The sequence below is a fragment of the Eschrichtius robustus genome, chromosome 12, assembly GCF_028021215.1.
Source record: "Eschrichtius robustus isolate mEscRob2 chromosome 12, mEscRob2.pri, whole genome shotgun sequence".
In the NCBI taxonomy this organism is placed as follows: domain Eukaryota; kingdom Metazoa; phylum Chordata; class Mammalia; order Artiodactyla; family Eschrichtiidae; genus Eschrichtius; species Eschrichtius robustus.
Genome location: NC_090835.1, coordinates 78580803 through 78600766, shown reverse-complemented (window position 1 = coordinate 78600766; position 19964 = coordinate 78580803). Strand labels below are relative to the sequence as shown.

At 42.0% G+C, this 19964-nt stretch overlaps 1 protein-coding gene across 1 annotated transcript in view; it reads left to right on the top strand.

Moving 5' to 3' along the window:
- The first annotated feature begins 4004 nt into the window (after positions 1-4004).
- CLIC5 (chloride intracellular channel 5) overlaps positions 4005-19964 on the top strand; it is a 158731-nt gene continuing 142771 nt past the window's right edge. The window contains exon 1 of the mRNA XM_068558471.1: positions 4005-4490. Coding sequence (XP_068414572.1) covers positions 4020-4490 — 471 coding nt within the window. The 5' untranslated portion in view covers positions 4005-4019. The remainder of the gene's footprint in view (positions 4491-19964) is intronic.

Here is a 19964-nt window from a genome sequence, read left to right as displayed (position 1 = left end):
ATAATAAAGATAAGAGCAGAAATTAATGAAATTGCAAAGAAATGCACACTAGAGACTATTAATAAAGTCAAATATTCTCAAAAGAAAAAGGAAGAAAATTTAAAAATCCCTAATAAGACTGATCAAGATAAGAAGAAAAGGCACAAATCACTTTGGGTTTTAAAAATACCCCTACTTTTAATAGGGGTATTGCCTCAGATCCTACAAACATCACATAAAAGTAATATGAGGATGTTACCTTAACTGATTCCCTATGTAGACTTTGCTACCGTGAAGAGATCATGCTTATTATCTCAAGCAAATATTCAAGTCAATGTGGCAGTTATGTTTTGGGGGGGTAAATTTAAAAATTGGCCTCTATGTTGCTAAACTGAATTTTTGTTTGTTTGTTTGTTTTTTAGTTTAGTTAGAGTGACTCAGTTCTAGAATGTTTGAAAAACCCCGTGTAAACTGACCAAATTGAGTCTTTGTGCATGCAAAACAGAAGACTAGACATTGGCCCCACAGTTATCCAAGACAATGGGCAGGGCTGCTGTAGTCCCAGTTGGATCCTTTCTGTGGAATAGCTAATTTGTAAATTTCCTCAGTTGTACATGCAGGTAAGATCACGTTTTATGTATATTTATAGCCTGTATCTAGTAGAATGAGTAGCATTTTGCCCAGTGGAGGCAACATATGTGCGAAAGCAAAGGGGCAGGAAATGGCGTAGTATATTCAGGGAAGAGCAATGTTTCTGCTGCAGAGTAGGATATTTGAAGGAGTGCTGAAGGAGAAGCTGGCTGGACAGATAGGCTTGGTTTCATTTGTGAAAGGTCTTGGAACACACATCTTCCTGTACCTGCTTTCATCAAAAATTTCCAAACATGGGTGTGATATAGGCAAACTTGTATTTCAGAAAGCACACAAGTTCATTCTTAGAACTTCTCAATCAAGTGAATATATGTCTTGTTTCCTTTCTTAGGTTATATGTAACAGCCATATGGAGCCCTCAAAATACTTTCAGTTGATTAACTGGTTGATAGACTCTTTCTTTTATCAGTAAACAAGCCAACTTGTTTTATACAAAGTGCTGTGGAAGACCCAGGTATTAGTTTTCTTCCTGCAGGAGTTTACAATATGGTAATGAAATAACACTTATGCGCATAACACAGGAAGAAAATGGACCAGGAGTAAAAGGACTTGAATTCTAGATACATCTCCTCCATTTTAGTTGTTTATAAAAACAAATATTTAATAAGCACCTATTATGTGTCAGATATCTGTTAGACTTTAGGTATGCACTGATGAGCAAAACAGTCATGGGGTTTGTGTGTCCAATGGAGGATAAATGGACATCAAACAATCACAAAAATTTATTCAACAAATAATGTATTGAGAATCTAATATGTGCCAGGCACTGTTCTAGGCGCTTGAAACAATAACGAAAAAGCAGACAGATCTGTGCCCATACAGGATTTACATTCTAGCGGGAGAAGACAGAACACAAACTCTAGATGTACAATAAATAAGTAATCTTATTAGAAGGTGATATGTATTGTGGAAAAAGAAATAGAAAGTCAGGTAAGGGTTTTTAGTAATGAGGAGGGGGGTACAGATAGGAGTTGGGATGGGTTGTCATTTTACACAGGACAGTTAGAGTGGCCTCATTGAGAAGGGATGCATAAGCAAAAACTTGGAATTTTGGAGCGTTGACTGTGCAGATATCCAAGGGAAGTGTATTCCCGGCAGAGGGAACAGCCAATGTAAAGATCCTAATATGGGAGCATTTTGGAGGGTTCCAGGCACAGCAACGAGGCCACATCCTCTGAAGCAGGGTAAGCAAGGGGGAGAAAAGCAGATGTGGGAGAGTTTGTGTAGATTTTATAGGGCCTTGAGGGTCACTGGAAGGACTTTGGCTTTTCCTGAAAGAAATGGAAAGCCATTATAGGAGTCTGAGTAGGGAGAGAGATGATCTGATTTATGCTTTAATGGGATGGCCGGTTCCGTGTTACAACCTGTAACTACATCATGATAGGTGTGTCCTGAAATGGGATAACAGGGGGACCAAACTTATAAACTACCTGTGTATTGGGCCCTAAGCTTAGCTAGCCTCCTCAGACTCACTGGGTCATCATCTTGGTGCGGACCTGGTAGCATGCGGTATATACATAAGCTCACGTTGTAGAATACTGTCCCTTGGAAGTGATGCAGAATGGCACACAATCTAGAAGTGTTCTAGCAGTGGAAGCACATATTCTCAAAAGGAGCAGTATTTCCCCCAAAGGGGTGAAAATTGGTTCTTCAGGGACAAACACTTACTCTGTTTCGATGTATAAAGCACAGATGTACATACAGTATGTAAGAGATACGTAATATGTTGGCAGTACTTCGATTTCACGGGAAAGATACCTAAAAAGGATCCTTTAGGGATGGGGTGGGAGTGGAAGGTTGTATGGTCATAAAAAAAAGGTTGGAAAACACCGACTTAAGAAGGGAGTGAGAGGCAGGAAGATTACTGAGCTGGAGGTTAGGAAATCACAGCCAAAAGCAGCTCCATCATTAACTGTCTTTGTGAACTTGGACCACTTGCTTCCCCTTTCTAGGTTCCAGCCTGCCTTCAAATGTAAAATCAGTTAGACTGTATGACCTTTTAGGTTTCCTGCAGTGCTAAAATTATGAGAAGGATTTGAGCTGGCTCGCCATTGAGTTATAAACACCTGATTATGGGAACTATGGTAATCTATCAGGTATGTGGACCCATCAAACCTCACCTTTCAATAAAAGAAAGGGATAGCATCAATAGACTTTAAAGTCTGTCTCTGGTCTCTTTCCCTTTATCTATTCTTTAATCTATCCCCAAAGCTTGAATTCTAGAAATACTGCTTTAGTTCGCTCCACAAGATTCCTGGATGCAACATTGGAGGCAAGGGTACAATGAAGTTTTGTCAATAAGATGCTCATCAGATGCTTTGGAACCTGTCAACCAGAGTTGCACTGCTTCTCAATTTTCACATGATTTCTAGACACTAAAGTCCCTTTACAATCCATCTGGGTTGTCACTTCAAAGAGAACGATGTATGTGGTGGGTGAAGGGATGCAGGAATTAGCAGGATAGAGTACCAGCTTAAAAAACAAAGAGCCCGTGTATTCGTGGCATCTGTAGATGACATCAACTAGGCAACTTCGTGCATACAGTTCTTTGCTTTAGAAGTCCTTTGAGGACAGAGAATATATCTGCTAACTCAAATGTTTAGTGCTCAGCTCAGTATCCTGTACATAAGAGGATCTTTGTGAAGGTGTCTTGACTGTGATGATCACACAGGTCGAAGAGAAAATAATAAAACTCAAAGCCATAAATCTTTGAGTCCCTTAGTTTGGGTGATCTGTACTGATATGACCATAAACAAGAGCATTTATCTTCTTTCCCTTCTGTTATTTAATCACCTAGTGGTGTTTCCAGATAAGAAACGTAAATGGCATTCATTACCTAACTGGAGCATGTGTAGCACATTTATCATAGGGCATCAGTACTCAAACAACTGTTTTGTGTAATGAATTCAGCTATTCATAGATGAGGTACTATTGTGAAGAATTGTGCTCCACCGAATTACAGGGACTTCTTGAATGTTGTCAACATTTGGGGACAATTGGAAGAGGGAACCCTATTTAGTGACAAATGGCTAAATATCCAGAATTTCAATGTATACTGGGAAGATAATTCAAGTCAACCTCTAGTTGATCCGAAGAATTTTGGAGTTACTGGCAATGAGGAAAACTATAGAGTCTGCTTGAAAATATCCTTAGGAGTGAAGGAGTTAACTGAGTGTGTAAGCTTTATCTCATGTCCAATGGACTTGTGGTTTGCCGATTAAAGTCTCCGGTAAATGATTGTTAGAGACCTGTCATTGATAGCTGTTGCTAGTTGCTGCGTTTCAAACGCCCGTTGATTCCTCTGCAAGGTGATACAGCATCCTCTATCCCTTTCCTCATTTCAGACCTACTCAGGTCTGCCTGCAAAAGGATCCACCAAATCAATAAACATGAATGATGAAGACTACAGCACCATCTATGACAGAATCCAAAACGAGAGGGCATATGAGAATTCAGACCAGCCAGCAGAAGACGGAGGTCCCCTTTACAATGATGTCCATGACGACTTGAAGGCAGAAGACAATTTATATGCCACTGAGTTGGAAACACATGGGTATGACTCTGTGGCCATTTATGCTGTTGTTGGTCAGGAGAGCACCTCAGCCTCTTTTCAACAAGAAATAGGAGAATACCTCCTGCCTGAAAAAGTCTATCCTGAGGCTCAGCATCCTCAACCTGGGGAGTCCCAGGAGAATGGAAGTGAGATGGAAGCAGATCTGCCTTCTCCTTCCAGCTTCACCATCCAGCACAGCAGAGCCTTCTCCACCAGCGAGGACTCCCCTACCAGCTATTCTGCTGATGACGTTTCGGAAGAAAACGAATCAGCTTCCACTAACCCTGAGATTAACCTCTTTGTGAAGGTAAGGGCTGCCTCTGACAGACATACCTGCACACGCAGATGGTGTTTTATTTTGCTCTGAGTGACCAGGGAAAGATGCATGGTGTCATGGTCCTTGGGGGTCAATATATATTAAAGAGTAGGGCTGATGGAATGAGTCATTCCATAGTTCACCCAGGACTGCTCAAACTAACAAGAACTGGTAAGTGCATTTAAAGTGTGTGTCTAATCGTTGACTTCTCTATACCACAGGCAAAGCATTTTTTAAGAGTTCACTTATGAGGGAGCAGAAGTTGTTGCTCAGATCCTTTGTGACAGACGTTAAGTGCATTTTCCTGTCTGGTTAAATTTCCTTCATCATCATGATTTTGAAAAACGAAACTAATGCTTATTGAAGTCAAATCGATGGTCCTTCTTAACGTTTCTAAGGTCACAGATACTACTTTGTATATATGGTCAATAAATGTTACCTCTGTCACCAAGCTTGCCCTTTGGGCACTAATGTAACTAAAATATCTGATGAGATAAAATTATTTCTCTAGTAGTAAGACACTTAGTGTCAGTGTTAATGTTTAACCCTTAGGATATTTAAACACAGAACTTTGGTGATCTTTGTATTAGACTGAGATTCTAACAAAGATTATGGTTATGAATATTATCAAAACATAAAAATCACTTCAGGGCTAAACAAATCATCTTTATAGATCAAGATGATGTTTTCCCTAACATTCCCCACCCAAATACATGTTTACACAAATTTTTATGTGAAGACAACAAAAATGATTACTCTATGAACCTATAAAAACCCCAGTCCACACTCATTTCTCCCCTTTCTGGTTTCCAATTAACTCTTTTAATGAAATGCACTTTATTTTCTAATTTGATACATAATTATTTTCTATTTTTCCCTAGCTGTTTGGTGTATAAATCGTGTCTCCTTTATTCTAACACAAGGTCCTTTTCAAAACCACCAAGAGCATTTGGTTCATATTTAGATACCTGGCAAACCTTGCCTGGGATTTTGTTGAGCATTTGGGAGAAAGAAGGGTGTGTAGACAGAGCCCTTGCTCTCAAGAAATAACAATGTGGTACAGGAGACAGACTTGCAAGTTGTGAATTTTGGTGAAATGGAGGAGTGAGAGAGCGTTCTGCTGTGGGTATTCTGGGAATGCCCAAGGGTGGACGAAGGAGTAAGGAAAGACTCCACAGAGGAGGTGACATTCAAACAGGTGCATTCAAGCAGCATTCCAGCCATTATAGTCACATGACCGTTGTGTTAGTTTCAAAAAACAAAAAACAAAAAACCCCACCTTTTTAAAAGGGAGGACTAGGTGTATTTTCCTCAAGACAGAGGCATCCCTGCAACTTCCTGCAACAGACAAGATGAATCAATCATCATCGTCATGATCTTCATCGTCATTATGGGCGCATCAAACCATTATTTGCATGTTTGGCAAAGTGTTGATTTCATCAGAAATTAGGCTGCCACTGCCGTTGAACCAAACAGAAGTAGGAGGAAATAGAAGTGTTGGCATCTCCAGCTGGTACCAGCAACAGGAAAAACTACTTGATAGTACCATGTGGTTCCTAAGTTATTTAAGATCCGTAGTTCCCTAAAGTAAATATTGGATCTAATTAACTCTTTACATTTACATTCTTTTTCGTATAGTTATGTTAACTAAGTGGTCGTAGAATGTACCATCAACCTCAGCTCCTATGTGTGAAGTCCTTTTCAGAGATTCTCAGCATCACTCAGTGAGAAGAAGGGCAGTCATAATCCTGGCTTCTCCACCCCCAGCCCACCTCCACTGCGGTCCTTTATTCAATGGGGAGGGAAATGCATAATATGAGAACAGGTGATACAGGGCTGCAGGGCTTGCGTGGGGGTGGAGGGTGTGCGTGTGACCAGCCCAGGCTCCTCCCTCCTCCCGGCTCTGCAGAGGGGGTGCTGGAACCCCCGCATTGGACGGGGATCACCATCTTCCTGGCGGGCTTGTTGCTGGTGCTCTGGGGTTGTTCTCCTCCTGGGCTGTTTTGGTGTAGACCACTTGGGCTGCAGCTACACCTGTACTCATTTGTGTATGTTTCCACCTGTCTGGACAAGTCAGAGAAAATGTCATGCAGGTTAATAACTGCATTCAACCAACTTTTTATTGAGGCTCGGCCATTTCAGGGTGTTGACCTGCTACTTACTTAGTCAAAATATGTCATTTATTTATTCATTCAACAGAGAGTTATTGCGCCAGGTTCTGGGTGTACAGCAATGAAGAAAACAAAGGCCTGGCTCCCCAGCACTTTGCATCGTAGTGGGAGAGACAACAGATGGACAAATAGAGAAGTAAATATAAAATACGCCGAGTGGTGATAGTGCCGTAAAGAAACATAAAACAAAACAACGGGTGTGTTTATTTCCTACTGCTGCCCTAACAAATTACTACAAACACAGTGGCTCCAAGCCACACAAATTTATTCTCCTACCTTCTGGAGATCAATCAGAAATGAGTCTTAAGGGGCTAAAACAAGGAGTCAGCAGAGCTGCGCTCCTTCCGGAGGCTCCAGGGGAGAATTTGTTTCCTCCCGTCTTCTAGAGGTGGTCCTCATTCTTGGCTCATGGCCCATGTCACATCTCCCTCTCTCCCTGGCTTCCAGCTTCACCTCTTTTTTTTGGCCACACCATGCAGCATGCAGACTCTTAGTTCCCCGACCAGAGATCGAACTCGTGCCCCCTGCAGTGGAAGCGCAGAGTCTTAACCACTGGGCCTCCAGGGAAGCCCCAAGCTTCGCCTCGCCTTCCAATCGGACTCCTTCTGCATCCCTCTTATAAGGAAACTTGTGATTAGCTTGGGCCCGCAAGATAATCCATGTTAATCTCCTCATTTCAAGATCCTTAATTTAATCACTTCTGCCAAGTCCCTTTTGCTTCAAAAGTTTCTGGGAATTAGAGCATGGGCCTATTTGGGAGCCATTGTTCGGCTTCCCACAGTGGGATGAGAATGATGCTGAGCAGGGATGGGAGGAGTAAGGGTAGGCGGGGCGTGGGGGGGGGGGATGGTGGCGAGGGAGATCAGAGAGGTGGAGGTGGGCACAGGTCACGCCTAGGCCTGATGAGTCATTGACAGAGCTTTCACTTTTACTCTGAGTGATAAGGGGAGTCATCAGAGGGTTTTGGAAGGAAAATTCTGGCTGCCTTTTTGATGATAGACTACAGCAGAGAAAGGGTAGAGGCAGGGAGGACAGGTTGGAGGCCCTTGAAAAACTAGGCAGGGGAGGACGGTGGATTGGACTATGGTGACAACAGTGGAGCTGGTGCCAAGTAGATTGGGATTGCTGGGAGGAGAGAGCCCAGAGGTTTTGCTGGTGGGTCTGATGTGTAGTGTAAGGAAGGGAAGGAGCCAAGTTTGACTCTAGGGGTTTAGACAAGAGCTACTGAGTGAATGGAGATGTTATTCTCACTTCACCTGTTGACCTCTTCTCCAGGAACATATGATCCAGAAAATGTGTTCACACAGTCATTCATATATCCATCCCTCCCTCCCTTCCTTCCTTCCTTCCTTCTTTCCAGCATTTACAAGATATTTACTACGTGCCAGGTACTGGATGCAAGAGATGAATGCAGCACAACCCAAGTGCAACTGTCCTGTGGGCAAAGACAGAGAAACACAATTCTTGAAAATAATAAGAGGAAAGAAATAACTGCTTCTTGGTCATTGGCTGAGATCCAGTGAAGGAAAAGTCTCTAGTGAGAGCTGCAATTCATGTCGTAAGGCAACCAAGAGGAGTTGTCAGTTCAGAATTTGCTGATGGGATTATAAGAATTTCTTGCTGCTTTCTGCTAAAATTGAAGGACCTGCAGACGTTTTCCTAATTGTGTGTGTGTGTGTGTGTATGGAAGAGAAAGAAAAAGAGGGATGAGAGGGACAGAGACTGAGGGAGGAAAGGAGATAGAGATATAGACGGAGATAAGAGAGATAAGAGATAGAGAGGGAGATGGAGAGGGAGAGGGAGAGAGAGAGAGAAAAAATATTCTGGTATTTAACACAAAGGAAAAAAGTATTCTGACGATGACAGTTGCAAAGAAAGATGGTACAAATGAACACCATTTGTCCTGCACATAATTGATGTCATTGATTATGGAAGGCAGTATATATATGTATGCTGTAGAGCACATTTTCAAGTCAGGTTGCATGGTTTGAATCCTGGCTTAGCGAATTAATTTCTGTTAAATTGTTTACCAGTTTTCTCATTGGTAAAACGGATGTCATAATGATATGTTCCTCATAGGGTGGTTATGAAGATTGAATAAGAGAATCCATGTAAATTGCTTAGTATAGTATCTGACGTATAGTAAATGCTCAATATTTAGGAGCCTAAATTATTATTGTTTATTGTGATGAATTTGAACCATCCATAAAATAATAATTTTTATTTTAGGCACCATGCCTTATAGTTAGTAGACATTATAAGTGTTCTGTTAGCTGATATTAATGTGATGGTGTAATATTCTGGAAAGAGCACTGGTCAGGAAATTCTAACACGACTTTGTCAATGATTCACTGTGAAACATTCTTGGACCCAAGTTTCCTCATCTCTGAAATGCAGTCCATTCCAGCTCTTACAGTCTTTGACCAGGTTATGTGGCTCCAGCTCTGTATCAGTGTCACGTGTCTGGCACCATCTATTATCCACTCGAGCAGACCGCTTGATAGTGATTAGGGCCTCTAGATTTGGGTGTGGTAGGGAGAGCCAGCAGGTAATCAACACGCCTTTCCACCCTCAGCTCACGTGAAGCCTGTCCCTTGGAAAGCATCCTCAGGGTCTGTCTCTGATTAGGCACTCACAGAGTCCCCATGTAGAGTTGCACAGGTTGTGCCCTGAGCAAAGTTAGGGGGCCCCATTCACCGAAAATATAAATGGTGTCCTTCTAGAGTCAGACAACATATGAGCCCTGATAAATGTTTCTTAGACTCGTAGCCTGGAGTATTTTTGTCTAAAAGAGTGACTCCCTATAATTTGGTTCAGCATAATGGAAAGAGTCACAGAATTGTTAGTAGACATTGTTATTATTGCTGTAGCACAGGAGCCTGATGCTGTTCCAGAGGTCATGGTATCCACATAGAGTATTCAACCTAATCCATGGGCTGTTAGAATACTGTAATTAGGATAAAAAATATTAAGCAATATTTCTATTTAACCTAGTCCTCTTTTTTTTTTTTTTTTTTTTTTTTTTTAATTTATTTATTTATGGCTGTGTTGGGTCTTCGTTTCTATGCGAGGGCTTTCTCTAATTGCGGCAAGTGGGGGCCACTCCTCATCATGGTGTGCGGGCCTCTCACTGTCACGGCCTCTCTTGTTGCGGAGCACAGGCTCCAGACGCGCAGGCTCAGCAATTGTGGCTCACGGGCCTAGGTGCTCCGCAGCATGTGGGATCTTCCCAGACCAGGGCTCGAACCCGCGTCCCCTGCATTGGCAGGCAGGTTCTCAACCACTGCGCCACCAGGGAAGCCCTAACCTAGTCCTCTTAAATGTTATTTTATATATTTCATCACATATACAGTGTATTCTTGCAGTAGTACATTAATATAATTTGTAAATGAATAAATATACATATATTGTGGGTAAATGTTTAGGTTCTGTATTGAGAGAGATGCTCAGTTTTCACACTCTTACAGACTCACAGGCTTTCCTTCCTTTTCTGCCACCATCTGGGGTCTGAGACTCTTTCCTCAGCCAAGAACAAGGGAGACTAGGTCCTGTCACCTCCCGGGTCCTTCCCAGGAGTTTTCATAAGCAACACACTGAGTCCATTTGTTTTGGAGGCAAACAAAATTCACCATTGCAGTCGAGAAACTAGGCAATCGCGTTGAGGAAATGAGGGACATGCAGCTAGATCTGCATGTTGAGATCTGACTCAGGTGAGGAGCAGTGGGGATGTGCCAGGCGGTGGTCTCAGCAGAGGCGAAGGCACAGCAAATATGCATGTATATGTGAGGAGATATATTTGTCTGGAATGGAGGGAAGGTCCACATTGGTACAGAGCAGAGGCTGAGGTTGAAGAACCAGGAGTACAGTCTTTTTTTTTTTTTCTTTTAAGCATATCTTTTATTCTCCTATTATCTTTGGTTTTTTGTTGTTGGTTTGTTTATTGAAGTAGGGTTGATTTACAGTGTTGTGTTAGTTTCAGGTATACAGCAAAGTGATTCAGTTATACATACATACATAATTTTTTTCAGATTCTTTTCCCTTATGGGTTATTGCAAAATATTGGGTATAGTCTTTCATGGCAAACTGAGCAGCTTGGATTTTATCCTGAAGGCAACTGAGCGTAACAGAATGTTTTGGAAGAGAATATCATCAGCGAAGCAATGTTTAGGGTGATGGATAAGCAAATTAAAAAGCATTTCCACCTGTTGGTGTAGAACAGGACAAAACAGACATCTACCATCTTTCATTTATAAGATTAGTTCAAGCATTTGAATGTAAATACATTGTGTATGATGACTATCTTCTTTTTTAGTTATTTATTCATTCAGCTGTCTGTCTGAATATGTCCAAGTATTTAGATCCTTGATTTCATACAGACAAATTTCTGGAAGAAGTTACCAAATGTGATGCTGATTTATATACTATCTATATGGGTATCTAGGTACTTTACATTTGGTTGGGGGAGAGGGATAATGTGGATTTGGCACAAAGTTTTGATGGATGTTGTTTTAGTACAGTTCCCAATAAAAAGACGTGTTTGTGAGGTCTGTCTTAGCCTGGCTGGACTACTCAAAATTTTACATTTAGCTGCCTGGAAATAGCTGGAGCCCTGCAAGGGACTTCCTGTTCACAACCCCTAGGAACAGCCTACTCTAATGTCAGTAATAAGCACACATCAAATATGTCCTTGGAAACATTTGTGAGAAAGTGGAAGTCTGAGCCTGTTGCATGTGCCCAACTATGCTTTTGTGGAACCCTTGAAACATATGAGTATGGAACAAGGGGCAGGTTTGAACACAGGTTTCTACTTCTTGTCATAATGTCCTCTTAATTAGGGTACTGGGAACAATCAAGTCCAAATTTTATTCAAAATCACTTTCTAGGTGCCCGTATGAACTACTCTGCTCTGTGAATCAATGCCATCAATCAAAGAGAGAACAGAATCCTAGTGCTTTAACAAGAATATTGAAAACCAGATGAGTCAAGTAACTTGCCCAAGGCTGATGGCAAATTAGTAGCAAAGCCAGGGCTTTGACCAGCCCGCTGCTTCCAGGGCACTTTCCTTCCTATTGGCATTCCTAGCCTGGGGTGCTGGATGCTCATGAATGTGCCACAGGAGGTTCAGGAACATTCTAAAACTCCATGCAAATTTTTTGTGGGAGACGCTTCCAGGAGGGTCCATGAACCCTTGCTGTTGTCTATCTCTGTGATGCATTCCGCTTCCCTAGCTGGATCCTCATGCCTTGTGTCTCCATGTGGGAGGGGGAGAATGACTCCGAGCAGCCCAACTAACTCCTGTCCTTTCTGTGGGGTCAGCCGCTTTTGCTCTAAGCCTTTTAGCAAACTTGAGAAACCGTGGGAAGGAACACTGACAAAAGAGTAATAAAGATGCATTACCCGAATCATCATGGGGGGATTATGTCCACTCTGAAAAGGAAGGTGATGTGATACTCTGAAATAAGTACCACCAAATTAGAATCCACCTATTTTCCAAGGGAAATTTTGGACGTTTTTTCCCCAAAGGGACTGCAAACTTAATGTCAACTCAGCCACACCTCATCCCACCACCTTGGTGGGCAGTGTCACCAATTGTACAAGCTAAAACTTTTTAGTAACTTAGATTTCTGCTTCTTTACTGCCCAATGGTCCAGTCAATTTCACCTCCTAAAGTGTTCTCATCTCTCCACCTTGGCCACCATTGGCCACGGTCATCTTGACCACAGTTATTCAACTTGTCGCTCTGCCTCTAGACTTATCTTCCTCCTAAGAAGCCCCACATTGTCACCAGAATGGCATCTGAACACACCATTCCCTGTTTCAAGCTATACAGTGGCTCCCCACTGCCCTCAGGATAAAGGCTGGCATGAGAGAATGTACAGAAAGGTCTTCATGCCTCATCAGGCTTTTAGCCAAGACCTCATCACCTGCTATTCTTCACTCACCCTTTGCCTCGAAAAGTGTTGACTTGTATTGCCCTGCATACTTCATGCTATTTCATGACACTGCGTCTTTGCTCAAGCTGTTCTCTTTCAGTGCTCTCCCTTCCTGGGATAGCCTACCATCCTTTCAGACCCAGCCGAGAAGTCACCTCTTCCAGAAGCTTTTCTTGGCCCCTCCAGGAAGGGCTGGGTTGGGTCTTACCTCAATGTACCAGTCTGCTAGGGCTGCCATAACAAAGTACCACAGACTGGGTGGTACAAAGTACACAGAAATTTATTTTCTCTCAATTTGGAGGTTAGACGTCTCCAGAATTCTCCAGGAGGCTAGAAGGCTAGAATCAAGGTGTGGCACGGTTGGTTTCTTCAGAGGCCTCTCTCCTTGGCTTGTAGATGCTGTCTTCCTCCTGTGTCTGCCCGTGGTCCTTCCTCTGTGTGTGTCTGTCTCCTAATTTCCTCTTCTTATAAGGATACAAGTCATATTGGATTAGGGGGTCCACTCTAATGATCACCCTAATGATCTCATTTTACCTTAATTACCTCATTAAAGACCCTGTCTCCAAATACAGTCACATTCTGAAGCACTAGGGATTAGGATTCAACATATGAATTTTGGGGAGACATAACTCAGCCCATAACACTTAATGTTATCATTTCTCTCTCTCATTGAAGGAGCATCTGTCTTTTATCCATTTTCATATACACAGTCCGTGGCTACGTAAATGATGATTGAATTAGGAAGGAAGGAGGGAATAAGTTACTCCTAGGGAGCCTCAGGGCAATGGGGGGATGAGGAAGGCTTGTTCCAGTGGCCTGCAGCTGTAATGAGAACGGTGCTCCAAGCCCCTGTGTTAGTCTCATAGAGCTGCTGTAACAAATTACCATAAACTTGGTGGCTTAAAACAAAAGGGACTTATTCTCTCATAGTTCTAGAGGTCAGAACTCTGAAGTCAAGGTATAGGCAGAGTCACACTCCCTCTGACAGCTTTCAGGGAGAATCCTTCCTGCCTTTTCCAGTTGCTGGTGGCTCCTGGCATTCCTTGGCTTATGGCTACATCACTCCCATCTCTGCTTGCATCATCACATGGCCTTCTCTCCTGCGTCTCTGTATCTGTTTTCTCTTCTCTTCTCTTATAAAGACTTGTCAGTGGATTTAGGGCCCATCCTAATCCAGCATGATCTTATCTCAAGACCCTTCATTTAATTACTCTACAAAGACACTTTTTCCAAATAAGGTCACATTTACAAGTCTGTTTGGACATAGCTTCGGGGAGGGAGGAACACTTCAACCCACTACATACAGCCCCTGAAGGTAGGACTGAGTTGAGTTGAAGCATGGGAACTCTGGACACGGACAGCGACTCCTGGGATCCACATATCCCACCCAATGCAATGGGTTCTATGAGAATTCAGTGGACTGTTTGCACCTTCATCTCATTAGTTCTGCGGCATTCATGAGACTGCCTGGCACGTGCCTAGCATCACCCTGAAGTTGGGCAGGAAGCCAACCACTGAGTGCTTAATGTCATTTGCTGGGCTTAGAAGGGATGTTTGAGTCCAAGGACTGGAGGATTCCCACAGCGGTTGGTGTGAAACAGTGTAAGGAATGGCCTGCGGAAACAGTGTTGCCATAGCTCGTTCAACATGTCCTGGTTCCTGGGTCTAGCTTTGTGTTTCTGCATCTGTATAATTGACCAAACACTGTTCTGACAATAGACATGAAAGCCAGATCAAACACAGTGACCAAGAGAAGGTGAGTAGTGTCAACACTGGGAGAAAGAACGTCAACTGACCAGGATGGGGCTGCCAATCAGAATATCTGGGGAGAGGGACAGTGACATGGGTGATGGATCCTTTTCTGGACTCCCATTTTTTAGAGGGTAACTCACCAGACTGTCAGCTCCTTGACGGAATGGATGACATCTTTCTTATTTCCACAACACATTGTCTCGTGGGGTGCTGGGCTTGTCGTAGGGGGCTCCATAAATGTTGGACAAACTGAACTGACCCTTCAGGTAGCCTTCACCCACCTGATGGAGTGAAGACCGACCTTTGGAACAAAATTGCAAATCAGATACTTAACTCCTCTCCTTTAAGCCTTGACCATTGGCAACACGATCAAGTCCACCCTTGCACATCATGTGCAAGGCCATATGTCCCACCCCCAACAGCCTAACAGCCTCTGTGGTCCCTCCTCTCCCACCACATCCTGCTCACTCATTATGCCCCAGGAATGCTGAGCTCCCCACAAATCGGCTGCTGTTCTGTCTCACCCGATTTTGCCTATGCAGATTCTCTGCCTGTAACACCTTCTCCCCTCTGTCGTCTGACCAAATCCTCATCTTTCTGGACTCATATTTCCTGGGAAGCCATCTCTGAACCTTCAGGTTGTTCTGAGTGATACTCCCTCAGTGCTTACCTCCATCTTAGTATTTGTCACTAATATTGCAATTATCTGGGTCAGGGTGTGTCTCTCCCCCTGCCCCCATTCCTCTAGACTGAAAGCCCCACAGGGAAGGTGTTCTCTAGCCACATCTTACTCACCTGTGTTTGTATTCCCACCATTAGTGTGGCAGCTGGCCCATAGTCATAAATAGTTTTCAAATTGAATTAAACTGAACTTGTTATGGGAAAAGTAGTTAAGTTCTTTTTTGAAGGGAAAGCTTATTAGTGTATTCTGGGAAATGCGATCAGCATTTTCAAGCAAAGGACCTATGTCCCTGCATCCATTGATGGGGGATGGTGGATAGGTGAATGGTGAGTCATGGTAAGAAGCCAGCTGATATGGGGGAGAAAAGAGAAGGAGAAATTCATATTCACTGAATGTTTTCTTTGAACTATGTGCTGTAAGTCACCTGCTTTATTGAAATTATCTCTGTAATAGGACTTAGGAGCAAGGTCTGCATCTGGATTCTGACACTGGGTAACCATGCAATGTTGGGGAAGTCGTTTGCACTCTCTGGGCCTTAGACTTCTCAACTGTAAAATAAACAGTTGGGATAAGTTGAGCCCAAGAGCCCGCACTGGTTCTAACCTGCGGAGCGTGGAAGCTTCATTCTCCGCTACAGTAAAATAGTCTCCCTCCCACGCACCACCCCCCCCCCCACAGCTTAAATTTATATTATCATCAAGCTCTCTGAACTATATACTGAACATACTCTTAGACAGCCCCGTGACTTGTTAAATGGGGGAAAAGGGAGATAGTGAGTAACAAAGAAAAAGATGTTCTCACACAGAAACAGGATTTTGACTCAACTCATATTGAATAGTAACAGGTTTTGGAGCCCAACTGACTCTTCTCCCCTTTTGAATAGGTTTACCATTTGCATGGTTCAAAATTTGAAAGGTACAAAAGATAGTCTCTCCCCCACCAAACTCCTTCAGACATCCCATTTCCATTTTCTGAGGTGATTTATTCTAAACTTTCATGTATGTACTTCCTGAGACATTTTACACACATCCTGGCAAATATATGTATGTTTGTATATTCGAAATTATCTTTTTTCCCTTTTATTTAATACAGATGGTATTATACTATATATCCTATTATGTACCTTCCTTTTTTTGAGAGTCAGTTTTGTTGGGACATAATTTACATACACTAAATTCAGCAATTTTAAGTGTACTCTTCAATGAATTTTGAACAAATATATACAGTTGTGTAACAATCATCACACTCATGACATGGAACATTTCCATAATCTCAAAAAGTTCTCTCTTGACCCTTTGCCATGGGTCCCCCTCCCAGCCACACCCTGAATCCTGGAAACCACACATCTTTCTATCATTGTAGTTTTGCCTTTTCAAAAGTATCATATAAATAGAATTAAACTCTGTAATCGTTTGTATGTGTTTTCTTTCTCTTAGCATAATGCTTTTGAATTCATCCATGTCAGTACATATATCAGCAGGTGGTTCCTTTTTATTACTGAGTAATATTCCATTGTGTGAATACACCACAATTCGTTCATTCATTCAGAAGTTGATGGACATGGGTTCTTGCCCAGTTTTTGGCTATTATTAATAAAATGGCTATAAACATTCACATATAAGCTTTTGTGTTGATTGTGTTTTCATTTCTCTTGGTCAAATACCTAAGGGTGGAATTATTGGGTCATATGGTCAGTGAATGCTTAACTTTATTTAAAAAATCTTTCAAATTATTTTCAAAGTGGCTGTAAGAATTTATAAAAGACTTCTTGTTGCTCCTTTTCCAGTACTTGGTATTTTCAATCTTTTAGGTTTTAAGTATACTGATTAATGTATAATGATCTTTCATGGCAGCTTTAATTTACATTTTTTCTAATGACTAATAATGTTAAGCATCTTTTCATGTACTTACTAGCCATCATTAGATCTTCTCTGATGAAGTATCTGTTCAAATATTTTGCTTATTATTGTTATTTTAGCATTATCATATTATTGAATTTTAAGAGTTCCTTATATGGTCAAGGTAGAATTTCTTTATCAGGTAACTATTTTGGAAATAGTTTACAAAGTGACTTGACTTTTCATTTTCGAAGTGTCTTTTGAAGACTAAAGATTTTGAGTTTGATGAAGTCCATTTATCAATTTTTTTTCTTCTATGGTTTGTGCTTTCTGTGTTCTATCTAAGAAATATTTGTCTAGTCCATGGTCACAAAGATGTTCTCCTATATTTTCTTCCAGAAGTTTCTCAGCTTTAGGTTTTATATTTAGTTCTGTGATCCATTTTGAGCTAATTTTCCATAGTGTGCAAATATGGCTGGCATCTATCTATCTATCTATCTATCTATCTATCTATCTATCTATCTATCTATCTATCTATATCTAACTTTATCACAATCTCTCTCTCTTTCTGCAGCTCCATCCCTTCTGGTATTTAGATCTGCGAATTCTAGCTGCCTTGACCTTCTGAAACACCAAACTCTGTTGTCTCCTCAACTCAGAAAGACCACCAGCCTCTATTTGGGTTCTATGCTACCTGTCTCCAATGTCTGAAAACCATCACTTTGTGAAGTTTGTCTGCTTTACTCATTGTTTAAAGAAATCTTCCAATTGTTAAGTGTAAATCTGGTTCCTTTTTAGTCCATCCTGGCCAGAAATGGAGGTTGTCAAAATTGACTTTAAGATCCTCATTTCACTTGGGTTGCTTCTCCTTTCTTCCCAAATATTGGCCCCTTAAAGTCAAGTTTGAATTGGAGTTTGGAATATAGCTATGAAGTTCAACTAGACTAAAGTCTAATGATAATGACATTAAAGTGATATAGTAGGAGTCAGCTATCGCAAGTATGTTGGCCTTCAGGCAAAGACTGCTTGCTGACCTTCCATCTTTCCATTTTCTTTTAAGGCTATGTTGTCTTTTGCAAGGTCTTTATTTTGTACCTTAAGTTCTGAGTAATGACAAGACAGGAAAACAACTGTCCCAGCTAATCATTCACCAACATAAGTCATAATACAATTCCATCTTCTCATCTTTTAACCTCTTACCATTCAAACCTCTGATGATTCCATGAGCTCCTTGGATGACCCTAGGAAAAGAGATCTTCACTACTATCAAAAGGGAATCCTATATTTTAAAAAAATTTTTTTAAAATTTATTTTTGGCTGCGTTGGGTCTTCGTTGCTGTGCGCGGGCTTTCTCTAGTTGCAGTGAGTGGGGGCTACTCTTCGCTGTGGTGCACGGGCTTCTCACTGTGGTGGCTTCTCTTGTTGCGGAGCACGGGCTCTAGGCATGCGGGCTTCAGTAGTTGAAACATGCAGGCTCAGTAGTTGCAGCACACGGGACCTAGAGTGTGCAGGCTTCAGTAGTTGTTGCATGCGGGCTCAGTAGTTGTGGCTCGCGGGGTCTAGAGCGCAGGCTTAGTAGTTGTGGTGCATGGACTTAGTTGCTCCGCGGCATGTGGGATCTTCCCGGACCAGGGATTGAACCCATGTCCCCTGCACTGGCAGGCGGATTCTTCACCACCGTGCCGCCAGGGAGGTCCCAGGAATCCTGTTTTTAAGCTACCTTCCAATACCCAGGCCCAAAGTGTCCAGAATGGATTAGTGTATAAAGTATATTGTGTACGTGGGAAAACGCACTGACTGGCAGCTCTGCTCCCGAATGACACTCCCTTAAAAATATGAGATGACTCTCCCTGTGAGTGGAGCACGAATTTTAGCCCTGAAACCAAATATTTTGTGTAATCTTGTGAGGTCAAAGATTAAGAACCTGGGCTTTAAGCCATGCCCCATTTTTATGCTTTATAAGCAGAACCTTCCTTTCATGAGCCTGTGGGTTTGCAAAAATGCTAGCCTCTCATTATTGCCTGGACTTGGTGCACAACAGTAACATGGCAACAGCTGAAATAAACAAGAGAATGCATTGTTTAAGAAACCACTAAGGTTTTGAGGTTTCAGTGATAACAATTGCAGGGTAAATATGTAAGGTGGTAATGAATAACTGACATGAGTGCCATTTGTTAATTGGAGTACAACTGCATATTTTCTTCCCCCTACAGAAGTATTTTTGTCCTGTTCTCCTATGGTGGCAAGAAAGGAAAGAATTTGGTGGATAGTCTTTTTATATTTACAATAGCAACCCTCTATAAACTGGCTTGGTTATTCTAGAATTGTGCTATTCAAAACACTAGCCATTAGCCCTGTGTGGCTATTTAAAATTAAACTAATTTAAGTGAAAAAAATCTTAAAAGTGCCTTTCCTTAGTCATGCTATCCGTATGTGGCTACTGGCTACTATTATGGAAAGTACAGCTAGGGAACATTTCTAGCATCATAGAATGTTCTATAGGACAGTGCTACTGTAGAGCGGCCTGGGTTCAGATGTGGCATGAAGACCAATCATTTATGTGGTCACAGGCCCTTCCTTGGGTCTTTATTCCCTTGTCTAAAAATAAGAGGTAGGGCGATTGCGTTTAGTGAGACAGAAGAGTGGTCATGCCCACAAAATAAAGAAATCACCAGTGAAGTTTATTCTCATCGATAAATAGTATCTGTGCTACAAGTTCATATGAATCAATTGGTTTAAAATGGCAACTGTTTAGGAAAAGCTCTACAACTCATAACCAGCGCTTGTGAATCTCAGTAAATCCGTCAATAACCATTGGCCATGCCCAAACCCATTGAAGGTGTCTCTGTGGCAATGTTATCCATCAAAGCTACAGTAACTTTGAGGACTGAAGATGCTGTCTCACCAGCCACTTGGGCCAAACATAGCATTAAGCCTGGAACCCAGATACAGAGGTCAAGGTCCTTCTCCTCAATCAAAACAACTTGCCATAGTAAAGCAGGGAGGGTTATCTGGGGTGGGGGAAGGCGACTGCTTACTGAGAAGATATGAGGGTGAAGTCTGAGCAATTCTCTTGTAAGTGTGGTGAG